The sequence below is a fragment of the Nycticebus coucang genome, chromosome 5 (genome assembly GCF_027406575.1).
Source record: "Nycticebus coucang isolate mNycCou1 chromosome 5, mNycCou1.pri, whole genome shotgun sequence".
Classification (NCBI taxonomy): Eukaryota; Metazoa; Chordata; class Mammalia; order Primates; family Lorisidae; genus Nycticebus; species Nycticebus coucang.
This window is the reverse complement of record NC_069784.1, coordinates 13768198-13794310: the sequence shown is the minus strand read 5'-3', so window position 1 is coordinate 13794310 and position 26113 is coordinate 13768198. Positions and strand designations below refer to the sequence as shown.

Sequence of the window (26113 nt, the reverse complement as noted above, 5' to 3'; positions counted from 1 at the left end):
AATTTCTGTGCGTGTCTCTATCATTATATATAAAAAGGGGCATTCACATTTAATGGGAAAATGCTAGTGTTTTTACTTGAGATTTCCAAAAAGAAATTTTCTAAATTAAAGAAATACATATGTTTCTCTTTACTACATTACTGAAAATCACATTTTTTTTTTTGAGGAATTCATACGTAAATAAAAAAAGTTTGCTAAATGATTAGGGGTTTAGTATTTTTAAATTATAAAACAGGGGGCAGTGCCTGTGGCTCAAAGGAGTAGGGCCCTGGCCCCATATACCGGAGGTGGCAGGTTCAAACTCAGTCCTGGCAAAAAAAACAAACAACAACAAAAAAAACCACACTGCAAAAAAGCAAACGCTAAGGCAATCCTAATTTCACATAGAGAAAATAAAAATAAATAAACAAATAAACAAATAAATTCTAAAACAGGGATAAGTTATTTTACATATTCAATAATTACTCATAGAAACATAGTAATTCAGTTGCAAAAATACTGCCTACCTATTTATCTTACAGCTCTTTGAAATTACATAGCAGTCAAGTATGACAGACTTCCTTGGAGGTTTGTATTCTGAGGCACGTGGAGTAGGGCACTTAACGCTCCCACTGTGAACTCATGACGTCCATGTTTAAACTGCCATTGTGCTGATTAAACATTTCAAAAATGGGGATTTTGCCACTGAGTTTTAAAACTACCCTCTTATTTATGCTAGTATACCAAACATCATTCGGAGATTTTTATAACACAGGGAAAGAGAAAATCTGTATGCTTTCCCAGAATTTAAATACGCTCCAACTCTAGGTCCTTTTAAAAGTACTTGTTGAGTATCTCTAACCTAAAAATCCAAAATCTGAAATGCTCTAAAATCTAAAACTTTTTCAAGGACATGAGCTAAAAGGTCATGTTCAAAGGAAATACTCATTAGAGCATTCCAGATTTTCAGATTAAGGATGCTCAACCTGTATAATGCAAATATTCCCAAAAAAAAAAAAAAAATCCCAAATCTGAAACACTTCTGGTCCCTAGCATTTCAGATGAAATATACTCAACCAGTGTTAATCAAAAAGTACAGACAGGCTTTTCTAAAATAATGAAATAACAGAAATAACCTGATGCTTTTTCTTGACTATTTCCTACAACTTACAATAATATCTATATGTAGAAGTATGGTAAGACTTACAGATTTGACTAGATACTTCCTGTGTACTTAAAATGTACAACCCAGCAAACCAAGATAGGTTCCCTGCCACATACAATCCCACAAAGCCATGCCTTCCAGACCTTCTCTTTGTACCAACATCCACTGTTTTTAACTTGTCAGTCTAGTAAAAATAGATCATTGTAGATAATTCTCCCCTTCCAGTCCACTTTTGGATGCCAAACGCACACCCGTGTGGATCAACATATGAAGATCAGATACATGGCCACAGGCAGCTCCCAGATTTTGAAATATAACACACAAAATGTTCTATTACGATTTTACTGAGCACAGAATTCATTTTTCTCAAGAATTTAAATTATAAATAGACGTTTCTTTCACCACTAGCTTTAAAAAAATCTAGTTACTATGATGAATTGTTGATAAAAAAAAATGCTAATACATTCTCTGTGACCCACATTCTTCTAACACACATTTTTAAAAATAGTTTTTCTATCTTCTCCTCCATCGCCTCTTATCTTTTGATGTTTCACGGTGCCTATACTAACCAGCCTCACCTAGAACATTTGGTGTTCTACTTTTAAGTGGACTAAATTAAGTTAGAAAGTGAATCGGAATATTGTGTCCAGATGGGGTAAAAAGGTTAAGAAGAAGGACAAAGGTTTCGAAAAGAAAAGTGAAGGATTTTTCTGGTAAACAAAAGACAAAAGTATTAACATATAATAGACTCTATGATACTTAGGTCTCCCATCAGAGATCTCTTTGCTATAAATAATGAGAATTGCTAGGTAAGGATGCTCTAGAGAAATAGGATACTCTTGTTCCAGCTTGATTACAACAAAACTAACCACCATTTTAACATCTTATGCATAGGAAAATTCTACTTTAGGTGGCAGGAATGCCACAATTAAAAAAAAAAAAAAGCCAAGGGTCAGGTTCTCTATGTCTCATACAAGACAGATAGTTCACCAAAAAAACATATACAGATGGCAATTAGCATATGAAAAGATGTTCAGCATTCTATGGCATTAAAGAATCACAAATTAAAACAACAATGAGCCGCCAGGACACACCAGTTCCAAACACTGGCAACACCAAATGCTGGGGAGAGTGTGGAGCAACAGGAATGCCCCCTCACTGCTGGTGGAAACGTGAAGAGGTACAGGTGCTTCGGGAGACAGTTTGGCAGTTTCTCATTAAAGTAAACACACAGGCTTTCACCATACTGTCCAGCAGCAATGCTCCTGGGCATGCACCAAAAGGCCTGAAAACTTACGTCCACCCAGGAGCCTGCACACGATGACTGCTTTATTCATAACTGCCAAAACTTGGAAGCGGCAAAGACATCAATAAACTGCGGAACATCCAGACAGTGGAGTATGATTCCACACGAAAAAGTGAACTAACAAGCCAAGAAAAGACCAAAGGGAAACTTGCACACACATTGCCAAGTGAAAGCAGTCAGTCCATAAAAGACCGGCAGTTTCCAAGAATTAGGCGACACAGGAATGAATGAGCAAAGCACAGAGGATGTTGAGGGTAGTGAAGTTGCAGTCACATGTTGCTAAACAACAGGGGTACAGTCTGAGAAATGCATGGCTGGGCAACGCCGCCGTGTGCCCTTCACAGAGTGCACTGACCCAGAGCTCGATGGTACAGTCAACTGCACAACTAGGCTGCTGTGACACAGCCTGATGCTCCCAGCTACAAACTCGTGCGCATGTTACCGCACTGACCACCACATGCGCATTCGGTGTTTATGCATCTAGACATAGAAAAGGCAGCGTGCTATGCTATGACATTACGCCGCCTAAGACATCACGAGGAGGTAGTAATTTTTCAACTCCGCTATAATCTGACGTGCAGTCCATTGCTGGCCAAAAGGTCTTTACGCAGCAAATAACTGTATTCTGTGTGATACGACCACAGTGGATGTGACTCATTATTAAACATTTGTCAAAACCCATAGAACGTACAACACCAAGAGTAAAACTATGGAGTCGGAGTGGTGATGCTGTGTTGATGTAGGAAAGAATGTTCCACCCAAATGCGAGACAGCAACAGTGAGGCAGGTTATGAGGGGTACAGGCAGAGGTTGTGTGGAAACTCCATCTGTACTTTCTGCTCCATTTTGCTGTAAATCTAAAACTGCTCTAAAAAAATTTATTCATTAAAAAAAAGTTAAGGAGCAATTACCGCCAAAGACCCAGACATTTAAACGTTCTTGGCATTACAGAAAATATTAGGTTACATTTAAAATATCATTCTCAATCTTTGTTTTATGATATATGTATAAAACAAAAAGGAATGTATATTTCTTCTGAATTAAGCCAATTTTATATTAAAATGATGTACTTTCATCACTGCGAAAGTTTTGAAATGCACAAAGATCTAGAAAGGTAAAATCTGTGCAGACAGAAACGAATGAAACCCCTGCCAGCAACACGGATGAGCCCAGCAAGTTGGAGCTCACGTGGGCAAGTCAGAAAGGACCATCCATGTCCACTACGTTTCTCTTCTGACATAAGGACCATCACAAAGTCTGTCTCAAAACTTTCACGGTGACCCAGTATAGATTTGAATGTTGTTGAAAATATAATATAAAGAAGAAATAAACATTAACAGGAAAAAACCAACTCAGTTTAATTAACAAGCAGAGAGGTGAGGCACCTGTATCTCAGGGGTTAGGGTGCTGGCCCCATGTACCAGGTCCAGTGGGTTCAAAGCCAGCCCAGGTCTGCTAAACAAACAAACAACAATAGCCGTTGTGGCAGGCACCTATAGTCGCAGCTACTTGGGAGGCTGAGACAAGAAAACTTGAGCCCAAGACAATAGTTATTAGAATTAAAAGTAATTATGAATCAAATCAAAAATAAAAAAAAGAAAGAAAGAAAACTTGAGCCCAAGACTCTAAGGTTGTTATGAGCTATGATGCCACAGGCCTTTACAGAGGGTAACAAAGTGAGACTCTGTCTCAAGATAATAATAATAATAAAATACAATAAACAAGCAGAGATATGGCTGTAATCATCCACTTTAGAATGATTATGATTTTACTAATTTGGACAGAGTGGCTTAAATGGGATGTTGACATAGGAATATTTACCTTTGAGTCATAATTTTGAAGGCATCGGGGAGGTAGCAGTCGGTATTCTCCATCTGGAATGGGTCAGCATCACAAATCTTGTCATCTGTCCGACCGTAGTTAGCGCTCTCAATCATGATGACATCACTGCCCGGACATCGCAGATCTATAGAATAACCTTCACAGGATAATTCTCGCCTAACTAACCCAAATGGTAAAGCTGCTCTGCTGAAACCTTAACATAAAAAGAAAGAAAGAAAGAAAATTAAACTTTAACTTATTTATGAGGTCAATTACTTTAATAAGGCATTTTCAAGTAATATGATTCATGTCTATAGCTGAGAGATGTCATACATTTGGGCAATTATTAAATAATATTGCAATTCTTTACCATGTGTCAGAAATTTATTATATATTTTTTCACATAGCTGTATTTGGACTCTTCATCTTTAGAAGGCACTTTAAAATTACTTCTAACAAACTATTTCCTGTATAATCAGAAACTCTTTCTGAGTAAATCCAAAGAAAAATAAAAAATTTAGGCAGGTGTAATAACTCGGGCCTTTAATTCCAGCACTGTGAGATTTCAAGGTGGATCACTTGAGCCCAGGAGTGTAAGACCTGGCTGGGCAGCAAAGCAACACCCTGTGTTTCTACCAAAAAAAAAAGTATTTTTTTTTTTTTTTTAATTAGCTGGGTGTGGAACCACTACTCAACTGCAACCACTAATCCCAGTCAACTGCACAACTTGGCTGTTAATGACATAGCCTATTGCTCCCAGGCGACTACCTAGTACACATGTCACTGCAGTGACCACCAAATGCACACTGTTCAGTATTTGTGTATCTAAAAACAGAAAAGGTAGTATGTTATGCTACGACTTTACGACGGCTAACATCACTTAGGGTTGCAGTGAGTTATGGTCAGGCCACTGCACTTGAGTCTGGGTTAAAGAATGAGACCCTATCTCAAGAGGGAGAGAGAGAGGCAGGCAGGCAGGTTAAATCACTGACTTTATAGAGACAAGTTTTACAAACACAGAATATGAATGACAACCAATCAAGAAGCAATTTTCATTTGTGCAGTGGAATAAAAACCTCTGCTATCCACAGGCCTTAATTTCTCATTTAATGTACACACATTAATTGCTGTCAGTAGCATTCACTTAAAAATACACAAGCCTTTGTCTTAGCAGTTTTCCCCAAAATAACTCAGATACAACAGTAAGATATTTATGGTACAATAATGAGTTTCAATTTTTAGATACTTTCTTCAAAACAGACATCCCTGGAAGGATTCAGCAGGTGGACATTCAAAGGGGCCAGCCCTGCTTCAATCCAACCCAACAAATTTACAGACCCCATCTATCAGGGCAAAATTTCTCTAAGAGCAGTTTTAGCATCTACAAAATGTAGATGAAACATGTGACATTACTTTTCCTACCTATATGATTCTAAAATGAAATAATATGTGTGTGTATGTATATATATATATATAATGCTTTTATAATTACACCTGCGGTGCATCTTACAAGGGTATATGTGAATCCTAGTAAATGTGGAATGTAAAGGTCTCAGCAAAATAACTAAGAAAATGCTATGAAAGCTATGTTAACTAATGTGATGAAAATGTGTCAAACGATCTATGAACCAAGTGTATGGTGCCCCATGATCATATTAATGTACACAGCTATGATTTAATAAAAATAAAAAAAGGGAAAAAAATGCTTTTAGACAACATCCAATTATAAATAAAAAAGATTCCCAAATGGAACAGAAAATTAGATTTTAAGCTGTAACTACAGTTTTCAATCGGGGGTCCCATAAAGGAATAACAGAGCATTAAGACAAAGAGCAAAGCAGAGAAAGCTGAGAACAGCCAATAAGTGTATGTGAGAAGGCACCCTTGCTGCCCTGGCATGCGGCCTTTGGCCAGTTACCACATGAGAACCTTCTCCTATGCCGTCACAATTTCTAATTTCAGTTCTCTAACCTGCCACGTCTATAGCAGTCCTATTTATAAAAGAAGAGCAACGCTTTCCGTATTTCTTATCTTCAGTCTTTTCATTATTTTGCATCATCTGAATTATCTCACATATCCCTTTTATAGAAAAAACTGACACTCAGAAGTAAAATGCGCTGTCCCAACAGGTCCCATGTGGAAGGGCCGGGCTGTGTCCACTCCAACGCCCAAACTTTTCTTTATCTTTATTGCATAATGTTTCTCACTAAGTCAATGGAATAGAAAGTCTCATGGTTAAACACGCATCTTCTTTCTTAGATATAAATAATTCTCCAAAAGGGTTACTGGGGGACACATTGTTATGATTTAAAAAATCAGCAATTCTCAAACTTGGCTGAACTCTCAACTTTCCTGAGAAAACTAAATGTGTCATTGGACTGAAGGGGTAAGAAAAGAATAGAACACATAATGTGGAACAAGGAAATCTTCAGGGGATTGTGGCAAGCCCCCACCTTCCTTTGGTTTTCTCTAAAACAGTTTATGGGATTATAAGAGTGACAGTGTGTGAAGAGATGCACCATTCACTAAGGAGAAAGGGACGCAGTGTCAGGACAAAATGTAAACAGGCCAGGCTTCCAAAAGATACTTCTTACCCAGTATGTTCATAAATAAACTTACTGTATTTCTTCTCTTCCATTTCCTAATCCTGTAGCGCATTGCCTACAATAGTTCAGCGTCAACTAGAATTACTAAATTAATATTTATTTTAATTGAGAATTTTTTTGGTTTTAGAAACTGACACATTCCCATGGCAAATACTGCAGGAAAATTCAAACAAGTGACATCCAATGAAATTTTGAGATATAACCTATTTTACAGACAGAGGAGATCTGCAATTATAATTCCATAATAAAATAGAAAAAAACTACATTAGAAAATGCTAGAAATATTAGAAGACGCTATTAAAAGACTGGCTTAGAGCCACAATTCACTATTCTTGCTATTTTGTCCAAAACACGGACTTGGTTATGAAGCACTGTGGTTTTTAAACTGAGCTCTTTAATTTTTGTTGCTGTTAGTTTACAAAATGATATGGTTGTGATTTTAAGTAGATTTTCCTCTACTTTTGAAAGTTATATAGTTGAGTACCTTCTGTTTTAATCATTACAGAAAGGATTTTTTTTTAAGCTTTAGTCATTGTCATCCAAAAAAGTTAAGCAAGGAATAGGAAAAGAAAGATCAGTATACTTTAATAATTTAGTAGATTTCCAAAATAAAACCCATGAGAGAAAAGGGATTGTGGTATTCCTGCTTTCACTGCAAAGAACTTAGGAGTTCTTGCTATCGTTCCTATACGGTTTGTCCCCACCAAAATTCATGTCGAGCGCTGGTACCCAATGTGGCAGCCTTGGGAGGTGGCCTTTACAAGGGGATAAGGTCTTTAAAATAAAGTCTTTATTTATTTATTTTTTATTGTTGGGGATTCATTGAGGGTACAATAAGCCAGGTTACACTGATTGCAATTGTTAGGTAAAGTCCCTCTTGCAATCATGTCTTGCCCCCATAAAGTAAAGTCTTTATTTTTAAAGAGAGAGGTTCTCACTATGTTGCCCAGGCCTCCATCTCCCGCCTTAGCCAACTGAGTAGCTAAGACACAGTTTTTCTTCCTGGTTTCAACAGGGTTACTTCTTGCAGGAATGAAACAGTTTCGCTCTTTTTTCATACACACTCCCTTGCGCTCCCACTTCTCCACTAGGGGAGAAGCAGTGCAGGGTCCTCCTCAGTTGTGACCACTCATCTTGGACTTTCTCGCCTCCAGAACAGAGGTGAACTAAATAAACCTCTCTCCTTCTTCAATTACCCAGTATGAGGTATTTCATTATACAAAGTAACAAAAAGAAATGGACTACGACAGTTCTTAACAGTGAATTTTGCATTATTTAATGCTACGTCTATTGTTTTAAATAAAAAAAAGTTCTTTTCTAAATTCTTGCTTTTACCTGTTTCCATTAAACTTTATACATACCTTCACTAACATGCTTATTATTAACCCAGCATTGTGTACATTCATTTTTAATATAGATCTACCTTGGAGATTGTGATTCTAGCTATAATCCTAATGGCTACAATAGCACATGATATATAATTCCAAGAAACATTGTAACCAAATCATTGAATTAAACAAACAACATTTGTTTAACACAATATAAATTGCAACATGCTTTCCTCTGTAATACCCATTTCCTTTGGTAGTGAAAATAAAAATGGTAAACAGGAAGAAACAGGTGAATAGTTAATTGTTGAAAATTACGTGCCATCCCCTCAGAAGTAAAAAATCCTGTCAAGTTATTATTTTCTACAGATCACTGGAGTTCATTAGTGTTTCTCAAAAGACATATGCGTTATTTATGAATTTTCCTTTATCTAAACTCTTGTGTTTCCAACCAGAAATATATATCTCTATAAAAAATGACACGAGAAATATTATAATAGCATTTACAGGGCTATGTGCTCACACTGGGTTAAATGCTTTTTATGAATGACTCTTCTTTACGTTCAACATCATCAAAAAAATAAACAATGGAGTACTTACTGCTATAATACCAATTTCACACAATATAAAACTAAAACACCAAACAGTAGTAAATTTAACGTCTCAAGGATTACTACAAGTGAGATTCTGTTCTAACCCATGCAGGGTGGCCAGACCCCAGAGCCCACGCCATCCGTGATTACTCAGCCACTTTCTTGATAACACAACAAGATTTATTTGATAAGTTTTCATACAATCTGAAAAAATCACCAAATATTAGTAAATGTGACAGGAAATAATTATTGTAAAGGTTCACAAAACATATAGACAGAGGTGAAACTTTTATCTATGGAAATGCAGAAATATGTACCATAAATATAAAAGAAAACTCTCTATTGTCCAAATATGTATATATGGAAATAGCCCTGAACACTCCACTATGAGAATCTGAGTCAGTCTTGTGAACTTGGGGCAAGTCATTTTACATTTCTAAGTTTTAATTTACTTTTCTGAAGAATTAAAGTCATTTCAAAATCCAAAAAAATTTCTCCAATCTATGAAGGACAATAGACAAGCTCCTTTTGATCGAGTGCACATGCCATTTAGCATTTCAAGTGATCAATAATCCATAAATTCCTTGCTCTATTTCCTTAAAACAGAAACACAATAACATTGTTCACATGTATGGGTTGTGGCACAACAACGCAGATTGTAGGATACTGTCACAATAATTCCAAAATCCATGTGATGACGTGCGCAGAACAACATGGATTATAGGATACTGTCAAAATAATTCCAAAGTCCATGTGATGACGTGGGCAGGGTTCATATAAATCGCAGGATAGCATCGTTTGGGTTAACTATTTTAATCAAAGGCTTACTAGAAAGGAGAAAATAAGCCTGGGTCAAGTAGGGAAAAGTTTACATAAACTTTTAAGTAAATTGTGCTTTCTTTGACCACTATCTATGAAAACTTCAAGACATTGAGTTCAAACTTTTCCACCAATAATGGTACTTCAAAGGAAATTTGAAAAGCCTTTGGAGAACTCTTGCATTTAATATTAATTTTTAAAATCAGTATTTTCACTAATAAATCTTACCAAAGACATAAAAAAAAAAAACCTTATTACTAAAAACATTTATTTACCCCTTAATTTGTATCACATTACTAACCTACAATGCTACGTCACCAGAAGAAATCATCACGTGTGGCTGACATTTCTTAATCAACCCTTTCTCCTTTGTAGGAAGTAATTCTTTAACTGCTTTAAATCAGCTGCTTTAGAACACTTATTTTTTTTTTCAAAATCATTTGCCAAGTCTACATGGTTTATTTCCAAATGATCGCTTGACAGTCAGATCTTCAAGCTCTAGTCCATATGGATTGAATCAGAATCTCTAGGTTCAGCTGAAACAAGGGTATCTGTATTTGCGGAAGAAAACATTAATTTATTTACAACACACTGATATACTAACCAAGATGTGCCAAGAATGTCTCTGAGGCCTGTTAAGAATAGTTTTTATTTCTCTGTAGAGATTACATATGTGTTAAGTGCCTGTCATGGTACTTCCTCTAATTCTCTAATACAGTTTTACTTGAATATTTGAACATATTCATTATAGCTGCTTTGAAATGTTTAGCTGCAAACTCTAAAGTCTGAGCCCTCATCAGAGGCAGCTTCTACTGAATGCTTTCTCTCCAGAGTGTGGGTCAACTTTCTCGTTTCTTTGCAAATCTTGTAAAGTTTTGGTTGTTGCTGAAAACTATATGCATCAACAATATACTGGCAGCAGTTGTCAATTCAGACTTCTTTCCCCTGAGAATTACTGCAGTTGTTGTATTTTCTTTCTATTATTCTGCCCTGATTTTAGCTGCAGAATCTATGCCCCCCACAGCGTGAGGCTGTTTGTATCTTTCTTCATGTTTTGTTTTAAGTCTTACTTTTATTTTGTAGCCTGGGTTCCTACAGGTCACCTCTGTCTATCCAGCTTTGTGGTTAGCCAGTGACTGGACAGAGACTTTATACAAAAACCGCGAGTCCATAATTAGGCCTCCACCTCTGCTAACAGGCGTGCGTGTTAGGGAGGGTGCTTCTAAGTTCCCACGGCAGCCTCCGCCATGTGCCTCTGCTAAGTCCCTTCACGTTTCCTCTGCACATGTTTATTAGCTTCTCGGTTTGTCAAAAATGCACGGGGCACTTCGGGCTCTTTCACTTCCCAGGTTTCCTTGCTATGGCTCGGACGGGGTCTCTAGTCTTCCCAACTGGAAACCAACCCAAGGTTAACAGAGCTGTATGTTGTCCCTATGTATTCCCCACTGACAGCATGGCTGGGCTTGTAGCCTCTACTCCAAATCACGTCACCTCTTTGCGGCAGCAAAGTCACTGGTTTTGAAGGCCAACCTTCCTCTGAACTACCGCAATGACACAGCTAAGGAGGGAGGGATGGCAGGCAGGGGCAGGAACCCCATGCTAAGTGGCTTTAAACTTCCATGGTGCGTACCAGAAGTTCTACTAGGTTTTCACAAATAAATACTTCCCCATTTGTTGTTTGGCTCTGGTTGATTTCCAGAACCCAAAATGATTGTTGCTGACAATTTTATCCAATTTTATACTTGTCTGGGGAGAGGGGATTTGTCACCCTCTTCATCCTATGATCGTCAGACCACCACATGATACAGGTAATATTATTATCACCATTTTATAGAGGAAGAAACCAAGATTGGGACAAGATTAAGGTTTTCGTTGTCACATATTGAGTGAAATGAAGGTTTAAACCAAGCAATGCAGCTCCTGGGGTCAGGTTCTTACGTGTTAACTTTCATGCACAGGTGGTGTCAGCACAGGTCTGAGGCACCCCGCTGCAGAGACCATAGTTAGGGTGCACCTGCTGCTACTGGTCCTAGGGAGGAGCAGATCAGGAAGAGAAACTGTGTCTGCTGGTCCAGTATTCAGTGAAATGGCTCAGTCAACATAATAAAGAAATCCCCAAATTAAGGCCCTTTAACCACACTATTACTACAGCATTTAATCTAAGCTATGTTTTCAATCTATTTCTATTTCAACAAAGAAAAAAATAGGCATCCCAACAAGCAAAATGTAATCCAATCCATCTTGCAACCCTGACAGTCAAAGAAAGAGCTGATGGGAGGCCCTGTGAGCAAAAAGATCAATATTGCAGGTTTGTGCAGTGTAAATGTGAATACTGCCAAATAGTGGTGCTTAGAGTAAAATGAACTGTTTTGCTCCGTTTTCTCCTCTCTGAACAAATGATTTTGAAAAGACAGTTTTTCCCCCCAAGCTATAAAATGTCAAGCAATAACTCTCCGTGCTTTAGGCTAGTGATTGGAATAAATACCTCCCGGCAACAGGTGCAGCAACTGAGGACTGACTCATTCACATGCAGGGGACAGCTCCTAATAAACACAGGCACTGCTACCGGATGGCAATTTGAAAGACCAGAATCGAAATTGTATCACTGGAGTTTGCAACATGTATAAGCATTTCTGCAAGAAAATATGCTGCTTGACAACAAATATACTGTGTGTTATGATGAACTTCAAGCCCTTGATTAGAGACGTTTCGCTTTCCTAACGTTGTTTCCATTTGCTCTGTTCTTCACACATTTCTATAAAACCATACATTCCCCTAAAAGTGTTCATATTAAGCTGTAACATAAAAACTTCAATTTTTTCTGGCATTGTTTTTCTTAATTACTTTGAACTAAACCCTGTCATGGATGCTACTGTTCAAGCTGTCTGAGGGTCCCAGGAAGCACCATGCCTTTTGATTATCAGGAAACTCTAGGAGACTGAGGCTGTGACTTCAAGCTGTATTGAAATATTAAGCCAGGCTACAGTCTATTATTACACTGCTGGCATATGAAATCTCTGTATTATTCCTGTTTATGTATGTTAATACGATTTCGCCCTAAAATGGAAATGAGAAAAACACTTAACAAGAAGGAGACATGATTTCAAAACCAAGTTGAACTGAAATTTAGGAGCTCCCAGAAAACTTATTTCCATTTTATCTTAATTTCGATGAAAGAGAGTGTTAAAAGTAAACCTCAAATACAAATTAATTCACTAATAGTTTAACTTTTCCACTTGCCTCTGCATATTCATGAAGTCAACTGATCATAATTTTAAAAATGAAGGATGCATAATAAAACTTTTTTATATTAAAAGGCAGTATGTTAAAAATCTATTCCACATCAATTGTAGGCCATTCTTAAGTTTTAGTAATTTACTAGTTCCACTTAAGAAAGTTTTATCAATCAAACCTTAAAATATCTACTTTTCTGTGTACGTTAACACATAATTCTTTTCACCTTGTATTATGTGACAAGCCTAAACTATGACATGTGGAGAGTGAAAAAAGTACTTTTACCTTTCAACTTGTTTTCATGCTAAGAATAAAGAAAATTTAAAAATATGTCATTTTCTAGAAAATGCAGCAATTTATATCTGTGTAAACTTGGTTAGCATGAAGCATCAAACCAATGCTTACACAAATATGAAATTCTTGAAAGTGTTCCAAAAATTTAAGATCACATGTCTGCAAAATTATCAACTCAACATGAATGAGTGATATGCCTTAGCTTCTTGTATCGTTTTGGTTCATTTTTGATTGATGTTAGATTTGGGGGCACTTGGAAAACATTTTCAAGGCCGGACACAGTGATTCACACCTGTTATCCTAGCACTCTGGGAATACTTGACCAGGACAATCACTTGAGCTCAGGAATTCAAGACGAGCCTGAGCAAAAGTGAGACCCCATCTCTAAAAAAGTAGCTGGGCGTTTTGGTGGCTGCCTGTAGTCTCCGCTACTCGGGAGGCTGAAGCGGGAGGATCCCACGAAGCCTTGATTTTGAGGTTGCTGTGAGCGAGGCTGATGATACGACATGCAACCAAGTGAGACTCTCCCTCTCCCCGTCTCTCACACACACGGCTTTTTCTAGGAAGAAAGTTTACAGTTAATTTGAAATTTGACAATCTTATTAATAAAGAATAATCAAATTAAATACAAAATGCTGTGAGTTACGCTGGGAAATACATCAAAATCTCCTAACATGCTGGGTGCTGTGGCACGTCCCTGTAGTGCCAGCTACTCAGGAGGCTGAGGCAGAAGGATCACTTAAACATAAGAGTTCAAGGATGTAGTGAGCAATGATCGCAGCATTGCACTCCAGCCTGGGGAAAAGGAAGGAAAGAAAAGGAAGGGAAAATAAAGAAGAAAGAAGGGGTTCGGCACCCTTAGCACAATGGTTACGGCACCAGCCAGCCACATACACCAAGGATAGCGCGTTCAACTCAGCCCAGGCCTGCTAAACAACAATGAGAACTGCAACCAAAAAATAGCTGGGTGTTGTGGCAGGTGCCTGTAGTCCCAGCTACTTGGGAGGCTGAGGCAAGAGAATCGCTTAAGCCCAAGAGTTTGAGTTTGCTGTGAGCTGTGACACTACAGCACTCTACCAAGGGTGACATAGTGAGACTCTTGTCTCAAAAAGAAAAAGAAAAAGAAATGAAGGGGAGGGAGAGAAAAAGAAAGACCCTAGCAAATACATGCATACTAAAAAATTAATAATTAAGCCAAATAATATACACTACTAGGGAAAACAACTTCAACATTGAGATTTGCTGAGAGTCACAAAATTCTGTACATGTTAGATGCTTAAAGGTAAAACGGTACTTTGAGAATGCCATCAGCTCAAATAGGTTCAAATATTACTACTTTTGAAAAACCTCTCAATATTTTAAGGAAAAAGCATGCATTATGAGTCCTTCAAAACATGTAAGGATGAAATTCCTTATTAGAAAGAAAGTGATCTCTCCCACTTAAAAACTTTTAAATTATCTACCACTGATTAGTAATTCACAAGTGCCATTAAAACATAGCAATTTATGTTATAAAATACTATCAGTTTAATAGTGAACTTTAAGAAATTCCTGATAAGACTATCTATTAAAAGTAATATATGCCACAGAAAGAAATGTTCTTAATAGACTCAGCATATAACTATAACTTTTCCAAAGTTCACACATGCAGGATAATTTTATGCTGATCTGCTTTAAAAAAATTTTTTTGCAAATTTTGTATTAAACCTCGTCATCACCCAACTACTCAATGCCTATGTTTAATATGCTACTCATTTTTCTCTTGGGCAACAATTACCTTTATAACCCAGTTCAAGCCTTGTACTGGAGAGGAAAGAATCTGAAGTGAGGTTTGGGTTCTCTGTTTTGTTCCTTCCAGCAAACATTTACCAAGCACTTACTATGCACATGCCCAGCACTTTTCCAGACATTAGGGATATAACAGTGAACAAAAACGAAAATGAGATCCCTGTTCCTAAATAACTTCCATGGGGGAATGGAACCTCCCTGCAGGAAGGCCTCATCTCTCCGATTCATCTCTACAATGCCAAACCTAGCAAGGAATCGGGTTACAGTGCTCTTTACAGAGGACACAGGTATGTGAAATAAATGGATGTGTGAATGAACTAAATGAATGGATAAGCGTGAGCTTCTCAATGTATCAGGGAAGGTAATAAGCTCTGACAGTCTGTATTCTTGTTTTCCTTCCTACTGGCCTCTCAGCTTTTTAGTAGGGAACATAGCAAGCATTCAATTTTTATTTTATTTCATACTCTAGTAGCAAAAGATGCCAAATATACTCAAGAGCATGAAAGTTGTTTGTATCATTTTTTTACACATTAGTTTTAAAATTTTGAGTTTATAAATTTCAGCTATGCACAGTATAAGAAAAAGTGTTTATAAAATATCCAGGTGTGAAGATAGAAAGAACATAAACCTATCAAAGATGGGGTCTTCACCAGCGTCTCCCCTTCAGTGGGATCCAAACATGCCCTTCAATGACTGACCGCCTGCAAGATTTAAAATCATTCCAGACTCAGGGTCACCAGCATGACAAAGCAAGACAATTAACTACATCCCGCCCTCCTTTTTTAATGTTAAGAAGCTGACATTGGAAATGCAGTTTCTCAAGCCATGGATATTATGCTAGCAAATTAAAGTTCTTAAGAAATTCTTCATAATTTATCCACTGTCCACAAACAAACTAGAGAATAATTACAGAATAAGTAAAAACAATAATTTCAGTATCTCCTTAGGTATAACAATTCTCTCCACCTAGTCTAGATTATTTCTTATCATCTTTTATGATTATTTTACTGCCCTTTTGTTACCAAAATTTAATTAATCTACCTCCTTTGAGCCTCAGAGTATATACTTGTTCATAAAAGCAATTAAAGGAGAAGCAGAAATACAGAAATGTGAGATTGGCTGCCCTATTCGAAGGCTCACTCCAAGCCATGCTGGCTGGAGGCTTCCAGCCCTTCCCTGTCCCTGTGTGAGTCTAAGGGATAAAACTAATTAGGGTGCAGACTTCATTTAAAGTATTTCCCAAGGAAGGTCTCCCAGATCAACAAGAGTTAAAATCTGGATTCTAAGACATTTGTTAATACTTTGTTGTATTGAAACATAAACTTTTTTAAAACAGCAAAAAAGAAAAAAAAATTACTAAACCAAATTTCAGTACATTTAAATCGACTCACACAAGGGACAACAACATATATGAATGTAAGATTTTCATGCCAGCGAACTTTCACTGGGCATCATAAACTCTGAAGGTGTGAAGAAGACATCTGTGTCACAGCAGCTGCGTCATGAAAGGTATCTCTAAGGGAGCCGATTAATGCTGACTCCAGAACTTCTTTAACAACATCGAGACTGCACTGAAACCACCCACTCCTTTCTCTCAGTCCCAAACGGGAGGCCAGAGGGAATGGGACGGAACCACACCTGACTCCAGCAGTGTCCTACAAGGTAACTCCACACACATTCCTACCAAGTATTTATTACTCACTGCACAGAGGAAAGATTAACACCGCCCGAAACTCCTCTTAACTCGTGACTTTCCAAAAAGTCACCAACACCAATAATTTGATCAAAAAGTGTCACCCATTTAATCTTTTTCCAACTGACAGAAGGGAACAATTTCCTGTCTTTCTTTCTAGATGTTTTTAAGAAGGCACTGTTGCCCTCCAACCTCAAAGGGCTGTAAGTAGAACTTTTTTTTTAACTCAACACACAAATACTATTGGTGATGATAATAGAAAGGCTTTTCTCCTACACGTATGAAGATATTTTCCAGCAGGTTTCTAGAAAAAAACAATGCGTACTGATGTACTGTCCCTCTCCTCGGAATAATAACTTCTGACACCAAAGCTGCTTTTTTAAAAATTCCCCCTTTAAACAATGTTTAAGATTTGATTCTACCTTATGCTACATACACAAAAAATTTAAAACACAGACTGTCATTACTACCATACACATGACTATTTCTTTGTAATTGAAAGTTATTTTTATCACACAAACAGATGTAAAGATAAATTTCTAAAATATATACAGAACTGGGCACAACTAAGCAAATGGGTAATACGATACATTAAAATTAATCACAACACTACAACTACCGCACTATTACTTTTCTCAACAAATGTTTGTGGACTGATTAAAAACTGCAAAATGCCATACTAAATGAAATTAAATGCAGAACTGTGCCTATTTTGTGAACTGCACCTCAAAATGCAACAGATAACAATTCAAAATAACCAAAACACTACCAAGTGGAGAACAGCATTTAGTTAGAGGTCATTCATTGATTATGTATTTGTGCCCTGCACACATTCTAATGCCTTCATTACGCAACTCTGGAATAAACCAGAAAAAAAAACCTTACAATACTTAAGTTGGAGGCAACTCCAACCACTTCCCACAATCTACAGAAAGCCCACCCAGAGGTAAAAATCCTCCCTAAAGGATGGAGATGACTTACTTACACAAGCACTTCACTACCTGTGGTACCAGATAAAACAGAAACCAATCCCCAAATTGGTATAACGGTTAAAAAAAAACCATTCCTTAAATGTCAGTGGAATGACTTTTATTTCATGCTTGGTTTTGTTGTTATCATTTTCCTGATTTTTCTACTGAGGTCTTTTCCATTTTTAATGAAATTATGAGGTTTTAGAGAACACACACAAACTATTTCCAAATCTGTGCCACCACAACATTCAGGGAGGGAAGGAGACAGAAATAAGTTTAATCTGACATTGTAATGTTAGGACTTTGTTATCTCAGAAAAGAAATAATTCTACTTTTCTGTAGAGTTAAAATTACATCCTTTCTTTATTTAACCGGCAGGCTGAACATCAAGGGAAATGAGAGACAGCTCGGAGCGGATCCGATGGTCTAGGCCCTGCCCCTACATACTCAGGGCCCATTGTACGTTCACACTTGCTCCCTACAGGCACCAACAGCGCCTGTGCAAACAGAGTACTTCCAACTTCTGGATGCAGAGATTCTAACAATTACAAGGAGCTGCAGGACAAAAAGCTCACAGGAACGCTGTCTGAGCCAGTGTTTCTATGCCCTAGTGGACTACTCTGATGTCCATTCCCTGGTACTTTAAATGTTTATTTCCCTTTGCAACCTCTAACACTTTTAATTTCATCCTTATGAAGTTGAATGTTACCAGATAAAAGAGTTCCCTTACTATTCAAGAAAAACAGAGGAAAGGCTTGATAAGAATCACAAAAAGAAGCAAATGCTTCTTATCAGAAAATGAGAGTGAAGTTTAGGTGAATCTCATTTATAATCACAACAGGCTCATTTTAGAAAATGACACTGCCCCAATCTGGGCAGCACTGTGACTGAGAACTCTGTGGGGCCGGACTCCCCCTGTTCAGGGCGGCAGGCTCCGGGCCCCTCTCCCTGCCTGGCACAGACAGCAGGAAGCACTAAAGAGAACCTGGCCCAGAAAGACAGGGAGGGGTCTGAATTCTAGTTTTCCCACTTACTGATATGGCAAAAATGAGTTTCTTTACAAATGAACTTCAGTTCCCTCATAAAGTTGTGATATTAATATTATACTTAACAGGGCTGGTTGACCAAAGCCCAGTAGGGGATGGTGGGTTTGTTTAATGAAGAACGGCATTTTAAAAATGCTCCCCAGGCGGCACCTGTGGCTCAAAGGGGTAGGATGCCGGTCCCATGTGCCAGAGGTGGCAGGTTCAAACCCAGCCCCGGCCAAAAACCACACAATAAATAAATAAAAATGCTCCCTATCAACTTGATAATCTGTACAGATGCATTGACATAAACCTAAATCTGAAGTGTTTTATTCTAAAATGGGTAACTATTTTACAGCAAAAAAAAAAAAAAGTGCTTACATTTCATTGTAATAAATGCACAAATGACCCACAAATGAAATTCAAATGTGGTCTATCAGATACCTACATGCTACATTCTAAATAAGGATTTGAGGACGATTCTCTCCATAGTCCGCGGCTAAGAATGGTTTCTACATTTTAAAATATTTATGTTTATTTTTTTTTTTTTTGAGACAGAGTCTCACTATGTTGCCCCCAATAGAGTACTGTGACGTCACAACTCACAGCATCCTCAAAATCTTGGGCTTAAGCTATTCTCTCCCCTCAACCTCCCAAGCAGCTGGGACTACAGGCGCCCACCACAATGCCCGGCTATTTTTTGGTTGCAGTTGTCATTGTTGCTTAGCAGGCCCAGGCCAGGCTTGAACCCACTAGCCTTAGTGTATGTGGCAGGCGCCTTACTCACTGAGCTACAGACATAGAGCTGTTTTTAAATATTTAAAAGAAAAAAACAAAAGAATAGTATTTCATGACATAAGACAAATGTAAGAAATTCAAATTTCAGTGTCCAGAAGTAAAATTTGACTATTTTAAAATAAATTGGGGGGTGGGGGGTGTTCATTTCTCTTGTTTTATAAAAATCTATATAGCACCCTCAAATTTTGCCTTTTGGTTTGCAAAGCCTAAAATATGTACTATCTAGCCATTTATAAAAAAATATTTGCCAATTTTTACTCCAAATGGTTTACACAAAATCAATGAAGAGACTACAGTCTTCTCTTGTCTGTGAATGCTTTGGTTTTGACTTGGCTTGGAATCCTCGCTCCATCCCTTAAAGAATTCTGCCACACTCAATAAATTACCTTGAATCCCAGGGTCCCAGTGTCTTTATTTGAAAAGTAGGCATGATATTCAATTATTTCACAGGATTAGTACAAAGATTGATGGATATAAAAATGAATTTTAACCTAAAAGCACTACTCAAATAGAAACTGACATCAAAAGTTAAGATTAAAAGAAACCTAAAACAAACAGTCTTATCAGGCACACTTACTATGTTCCACAAAGTAGTAAGTTCTGGTCACAAAAGACCTCCAAACACAGATTATTAACTTCAACATTGTCATAACATAATAATACTAACAAAAATTTAAAAATAAGTAAATCTGATTTCTAAAATGTTATGACAGTAGAAGCCTATGCATGAAATAAAAACCACCAACAAATAGATAAATTGATTTCAAACTGAAACATTCTACATTAAAAACCCTATAAGAAACTAAACAATACTGGACCAGTATAAACTATAAATATAGTGTTACAATATAGTGTTATAAATAAATAACATATATAAATACATAAAAACTGCTTACAAACCAAAAGTATCAATTTCAGAGTAGGCAAACAAAAAGGAAAATAAAATAATCATAAGTAGCAAATAAACATGAAATGCTGAATTTAACTGGTAAGAACAGAAGACAAAAAATTGAAATTTAATTAAAATTTAGTGACATTTTCTCCAAATGACGAAAGATTTGTTACAGATCGCCTATTTCTCAGATTACAAACTGGTACAAACTTTATGAAAAGAACCTTCCCAAATCCCCTTTGTAAGACTATATTCCAAAAACAGTCAAAAAATGTTGACTAACATTGGGATAAAAGGTATTAACAAAAAATTTGAGGTACACTTAAGGGTAAAATGGGGAAGTGGTTTAAAAGTACATTGAATAAATGAAATATGATACAACCCTAAAATATAACATTAAAAAATATAGTAAATACAAGTAAAAGTAAGAATTACAATTAACACTATAATGATATTTAATCGTTTGGGAATGGGTTCCCAGAAAAGTAAGCAAGAGAATTATAAATCTACTTCTGTGTCTATATGCACAGGAGGAGAAGTTCATCCCCAACTGGGCTCAGTAATCAGGAAACTAAGAAAACTGGCTGCCAGCTCGAGGTACCAAGAAACAGAACTTGGGTAACGTGAGAGTTAACGCAAGTGGATACACAAAAAGGCACTTGGCCAGGAGGATAACAGAAATTCTGTCCTCTTTTATGGGAACAATCTTAGCATACCATTTCTCACTTTGAGAACTGAAGTGAAAATACCAAGGTTTCTTTAACTGTCCTGGTTCCGAGTGTACTCCAGACACTCATGTGGTGTGTGGGCACGGAGACGCCTGCAATTCTTCCAAAGACATCATATATTCCTACTCCATCACTCAGTTCCCTAATCTTATCTGATACACTTCTCCTGGGTGACTTGTGGCCAAACACATTCAATAAGGAAACGTACTACATGGGTTTTCCTTAATCCCCACGTCTCCCACTAAAAATCACCTTCTAAATTTCCCCCACCTTAGTCTGCACTTCCTCCCAGTTCATCCCTTGGCTGGCGCTTGGCCACAGTCTGTGTTAACCTGTACACACTGAGAGGAGTATGAGTGAACGAATTTGCTGGAAATAAACTGTTCACACAAGGAAGAAGCAAATGATAACCATGGCACAGAGGTGCTACTGTAGAAAATTTCAATCTATTTAAAACATGGCCTTGAGTCAAATAATGTATTCACTCTCTAACATCTGCTACTGTGCCCTCCTGACATTGTAACTCTCTTTACACCATTCTCCCCACTGGGATTCCCTCCCGTGTATTCTGCTTCTAGGACCCCCATTCTGTAGGGCACAAGAGTTTCACCATCTTAAAGCCTTCTCTAGCAGAAGATAGTATAAAATTACCATGAAATTACTGAAAGGTTCACTTCAGAGAAGGGATGGTAAGTTTTGCACATACACGAATTATGTGCCCAAGACCACAACAAATCAGGCTAACAAATGTTAGGCTTTTTGTTGAGAAGTAATTTTTTGCCAAAAGTGAGAAACATTAAGAAGGTTAACGGTGGCCCACACATACAGCACCCTGTGCACTGAGTCTTAGTGCAAAGGCAAACACCACCAGCATTCCTCCGGACCTCCCGAGAATGTGCAAAGAACTGCTCTTCCCTTAGTGTTAGCAAGATGCACTCTCCATCTCCCCGGCCATGTGGATTTCTGACTTCTGGTTTCTACCTGCTCTGAAACAATATTCTGCAAGCCTTTCTACTGAACTGACTTGTGGAAAAATATCCACTTGTATTCTATCGGCTGACAAATTTGCTTCTTCCTTGTGTGTTTTAAAGCCCAGTTACTGGTTGTGTATTTCTGTGATTTTCGTCTTCTGTGACAAGAAGCCCTATTTCTAAGAACTCATTAACCAAGTGCTACTTTGCAGGTGTAGATGTCCAGCAGAGACCACCTGGATTTGAACTAGGCTCCTGTGTTTACTAGCCTGTGATACTGCTCAGAGGAAACCTGTACTTCAGATCCCCATCTGTAAAAGTGGAATAGTAATAGCTTCTATGTCTCCTCGGGCTTGAGAAGATGAAATATGTTGATACATTTAAAGTACTCAGAACAGTGCCTGACCATGCTAAATGATCGATTCAGCCAGCATTCTGTAAGAAGTGGTGCATTCAACGCCTGGTCCTTCCAGCTTCTTTAGTGCAGTTGATAAAAGTTCTGGATTCAATCTCCAGCCAAACAAGGAAACAGCCTAATTGGTAAATTAGGAAACAGCCTATCTGGTAAATTATATACCAGATATAATTGAATAAATCCTTACATGTGGATAATTTGCAGATTATGAAATCATAATTATGGGCAATTAGAAATAAGCTAGTCCTTGTTCCCATTTCCTATATTTTCTTTAAAGGAAAAAGTTCATAAATCAATTCATGTGTTTGGGTGTGCACACGCACACCCACACCCACACACAGCAATGGTCGATAGATTTAAAAAAAGGATTACCCCTTGCAGAACATGCTATCAACTGTATCTATCGTGTCACTGAATTCCGGATGAATCCACAGAATATGCTGACTATTGAATTCTTATTCATGCCTGTTTGTAAGGCTAGAAACAGAAAAAACTGGCCAGGTGTGGTGGCTCACGCCTGGAATCCTTGCACTCTGGGAGGCCAAGACAAATGGATTGCTGAGCTCAGGAATTAGAGACCAGCCTGAGCAAGAACAAGACCCGTCTCTACTAAAAACAGAAAAACTAGCCAGGTGTGGTGGTGGGAGCTTGTAGTCGCAGCTCCTTGGGAGGCTGAGGCAGGAGGATCACTTGAGCCCAGGAGTTTGAGGTTGCTGTGAGCTGTGATAACACCAGGGCACACAGTGAGACTGTTTCAGAAAAGAAAAGAAACAGAAAAAACTTCCTCTGAGAAGTGTTCTGTGACCTCATATCCAAGCTCTATCAAAACTGTGTCATAATTCCAATAGCGCATCCATGGAAATTCCTAGTCTTACCACATGGCTTCAAAATATCTATTTATGTGTTTCTCCTTTGTTGTTTTTTAGTTTATTTGAGACAGAGTCTCACGCAGTCACCCTGGGTAGAGTATCCTGGAGTTATAACTCACAGCAACCTCAAACTCTATAGAGCTCAAGCAATCCTCTTGTCTGAGCCTCCCTAGCAACTGGGACTACAACAACACCACCTAGTTTTTGTTTGTTTGTCTGGGTTGGGTTTTTTTCTATTTTTAGAAGAGACGGGATCTCGCTCTTGCTCAGGCTGGTCTTAAACTCCTGAGTTCAGTGAATCCACCTGCCTCAGTCTCTCAGTGCTAGTATTACAGACATGAGCTGCTGGGTCTGGCCTGTTTCTCTTTTTCATACAAAAAAAGTCCTGGAAGGCAAGAATGGATAGTATTCACGTTTTTTTATTTTTATCCCAAACATTAAGCAGAATGCGTGGCTATAGCAAGCACTCAATACATACGTGATATTCATTTTACAGCTCAGCAAACGGAGACTCAGACATATAAACCAAGTTCTTATTACTACAAAGTGAATCAGAAGATTGGCTTTAATAGCTCCTCTCCCAGTATCTTGTCAAGTTCAGTCAGTACTACTTGGTTTCCAGGCCACCTCACTTCAGCCTCCTTTTAGCCTAATTTATCATGGGCATCACTGAAATCCTAAAAAATCCCCCCAAACCTTTTCTAGATGTTTAAATATACAAAATAGTCATTAAAGAAACGGTGTGGGGCGGCGCCTGTGGCTCAAAGGAGTAGGGTGCCAGCCCCATGTGCTGGAGGTGGCGGATTCAAACCCAGCCCCGGCCAAAAACTGCAAAAAAAAAAAAAAAAAACAGTGTGATCATTTATAATAGATTTTCCAAAGGTTATACTAAAATTATTTTATAAACTGAAGTTAAATATTCTATACATGTATCATTCCCTCTCATCATTTAAGGCTTCCACATAAATGAAAACTTAATTTGGAAAGCTGATAGACAAAATTTCATAGTGATCCAAAAGCTAGAAACAAACACTTTTATGGTGAAAACATCATTAGATGTAAAATTATTAACATTTTCTGAGCATTCGGTTGCCAGCATTTTGTATTAACCACACTGAACAATCAAAGACGGTGAAATCTCTGCAGGATTCAAAAGAAATGGACCAAAAGGTTCCACGTCTTAGTCTATTGCCTCGGTCACCTTTGCTTTCCCAGCATTTACCACAAAATCTGTTGAATAAATTAATCATCTTACTAGAATTCCTTTTCATTATTTAAAAAAAAACCGTGCTTGCCTACACATTACTTTGTAATAAACATCTACAGGTATGCGCTTCGTGGAATTTGGAAGGAAAGAGATCTTTCTATCCAAGGAGCCATAGATCCGGTTGTCCTAATCCATACAGAGCTTTAGAGAAACATGGAAGGGGGCCCTTCTGCGGCTGGAAAAGAGATTAAATTTTACACACTGACTGTCCTCTTGCCTATTACCTGAGTCCCCTACTAACAACTTTGCTGAACAACTGAACTACTATAATCAGATTGGTAGAGCCACTGTTTCTAAATGTTCTTAGTATTCACTGTTCCTCAAACCCAATGTATGTGTTAAATGCTATAGAGAGTGCAAAAAAGGAGAGGTATTGCATTGTCAAAAATCTTACATCAACGACTTTGTTAAAAGAAATTATATAACTGTTTTTAGTATGAAACTCCCTATTTCCTCAGGTATAATGACAAATTCCTTTGTATTATCTTCCCAGAGTCCATCATGCCAAAATTTTAAATCATGCACTTTCTAGCTAAACATGGAAAAGAAAATCTGCACAAGGGTTCTGATAGTTTCTATTATGTTTGCAATTATAATCACCTAATAAGGTGGAGACACAATTAACAGGTGTTAAGATACCAACAGTAACCTACCATAGGTCCAAACACTATCAGATCCGATTTCAAATTTTAATTCCTGGAGACAATTCCATTTTTAATCTTTTAAATTCAATGTACTATCATTGCCCTACTTTTCTTCCATATTCTAGTTTTTTTGTTATTGTTGCAATTTTTAGCTGGGGCCAGGTTTGAACCCATCACCGCTAGTATACGGGGCCAGCGCCCTACTCCTTGAGTCACAGGCGCCGCCCCATATTCTAGTTCTTTATTTAATTTATTCATCATTGAAACACTTCTCAAGTGGCTATCATGTTCTAAGGCAAAGATTACTGACAAGAATTTTGTAGTGTCTGCTTTGAAGTAGCTTAGTTCGGAGACAGAAGTACATCAGACAGTGAAACACAGATCATCAAAAATAGAAAACTCTATTTCAGTAAAAGCAATGTTGTAAAGTTCCCAGTATCAAGACAATATAAACTGAGACAGAAAAGATTCTGATCAGAACTTAAATATGGAAAGATCACATCAAAGTCATCTCCTAACCTATTACTATTATTTAACTGTAAGAACTTTCATTTAAAAAAATACTACCACATATGAAATACCTAGCTGAAAGCATCCAGTCAAAGGCCAGGCACGGTGGCTCATACCTGTATGGGTAGCACTCTGAGAAGCAGAGGAAAGTGGACTGCTTGAGCTCAGGAGTTCAAGACCAGCCTGAGCAGGAGCAAGACCCCATCTCTACTAAAAATAGAAAAACTAGCCAGACATTGTGGTGACACCTATAGTCTCAGCTACTTGGGAAGCTGATGCAAGAAGATCTCTTGAGCCCAAGAGTTTGAGGTTGCTGTGTGCTACGATGATGGCATAGCAGTCTTCCCAGGGCAAAATAGTGAGACTCTGTCTCCACTTAAAAAAAAAAAAAGTATCC

The 26113-nt window shown here is 37.7% G+C and overlaps 1 protein-coding gene across 18 annotated transcripts in view; it reads right to left on the bottom strand.

Annotated features, from left to right (window-relative positions):
- Nucleotides 1-26113, bottom strand: part of ADGRL2 (adhesion G protein-coupled receptor L2) — a 581138-nt gene that overhangs the window by 94484 nt on the left and 460541 nt on the right. For all 18 annotated transcript variants that reach the window (XM_053591012.1, XM_053591013.1, XM_053591010.1 and 15 more), the window contains one exon: nucleotides 4272-4485. In XM_053591012.1, the coding sequence (XP_053446987.1) occupies nucleotides 4272-4485 (214 nt within the window). The remainder of the gene's footprint in view (nucleotides 1-4271; nucleotides 4486-26113) is intronic.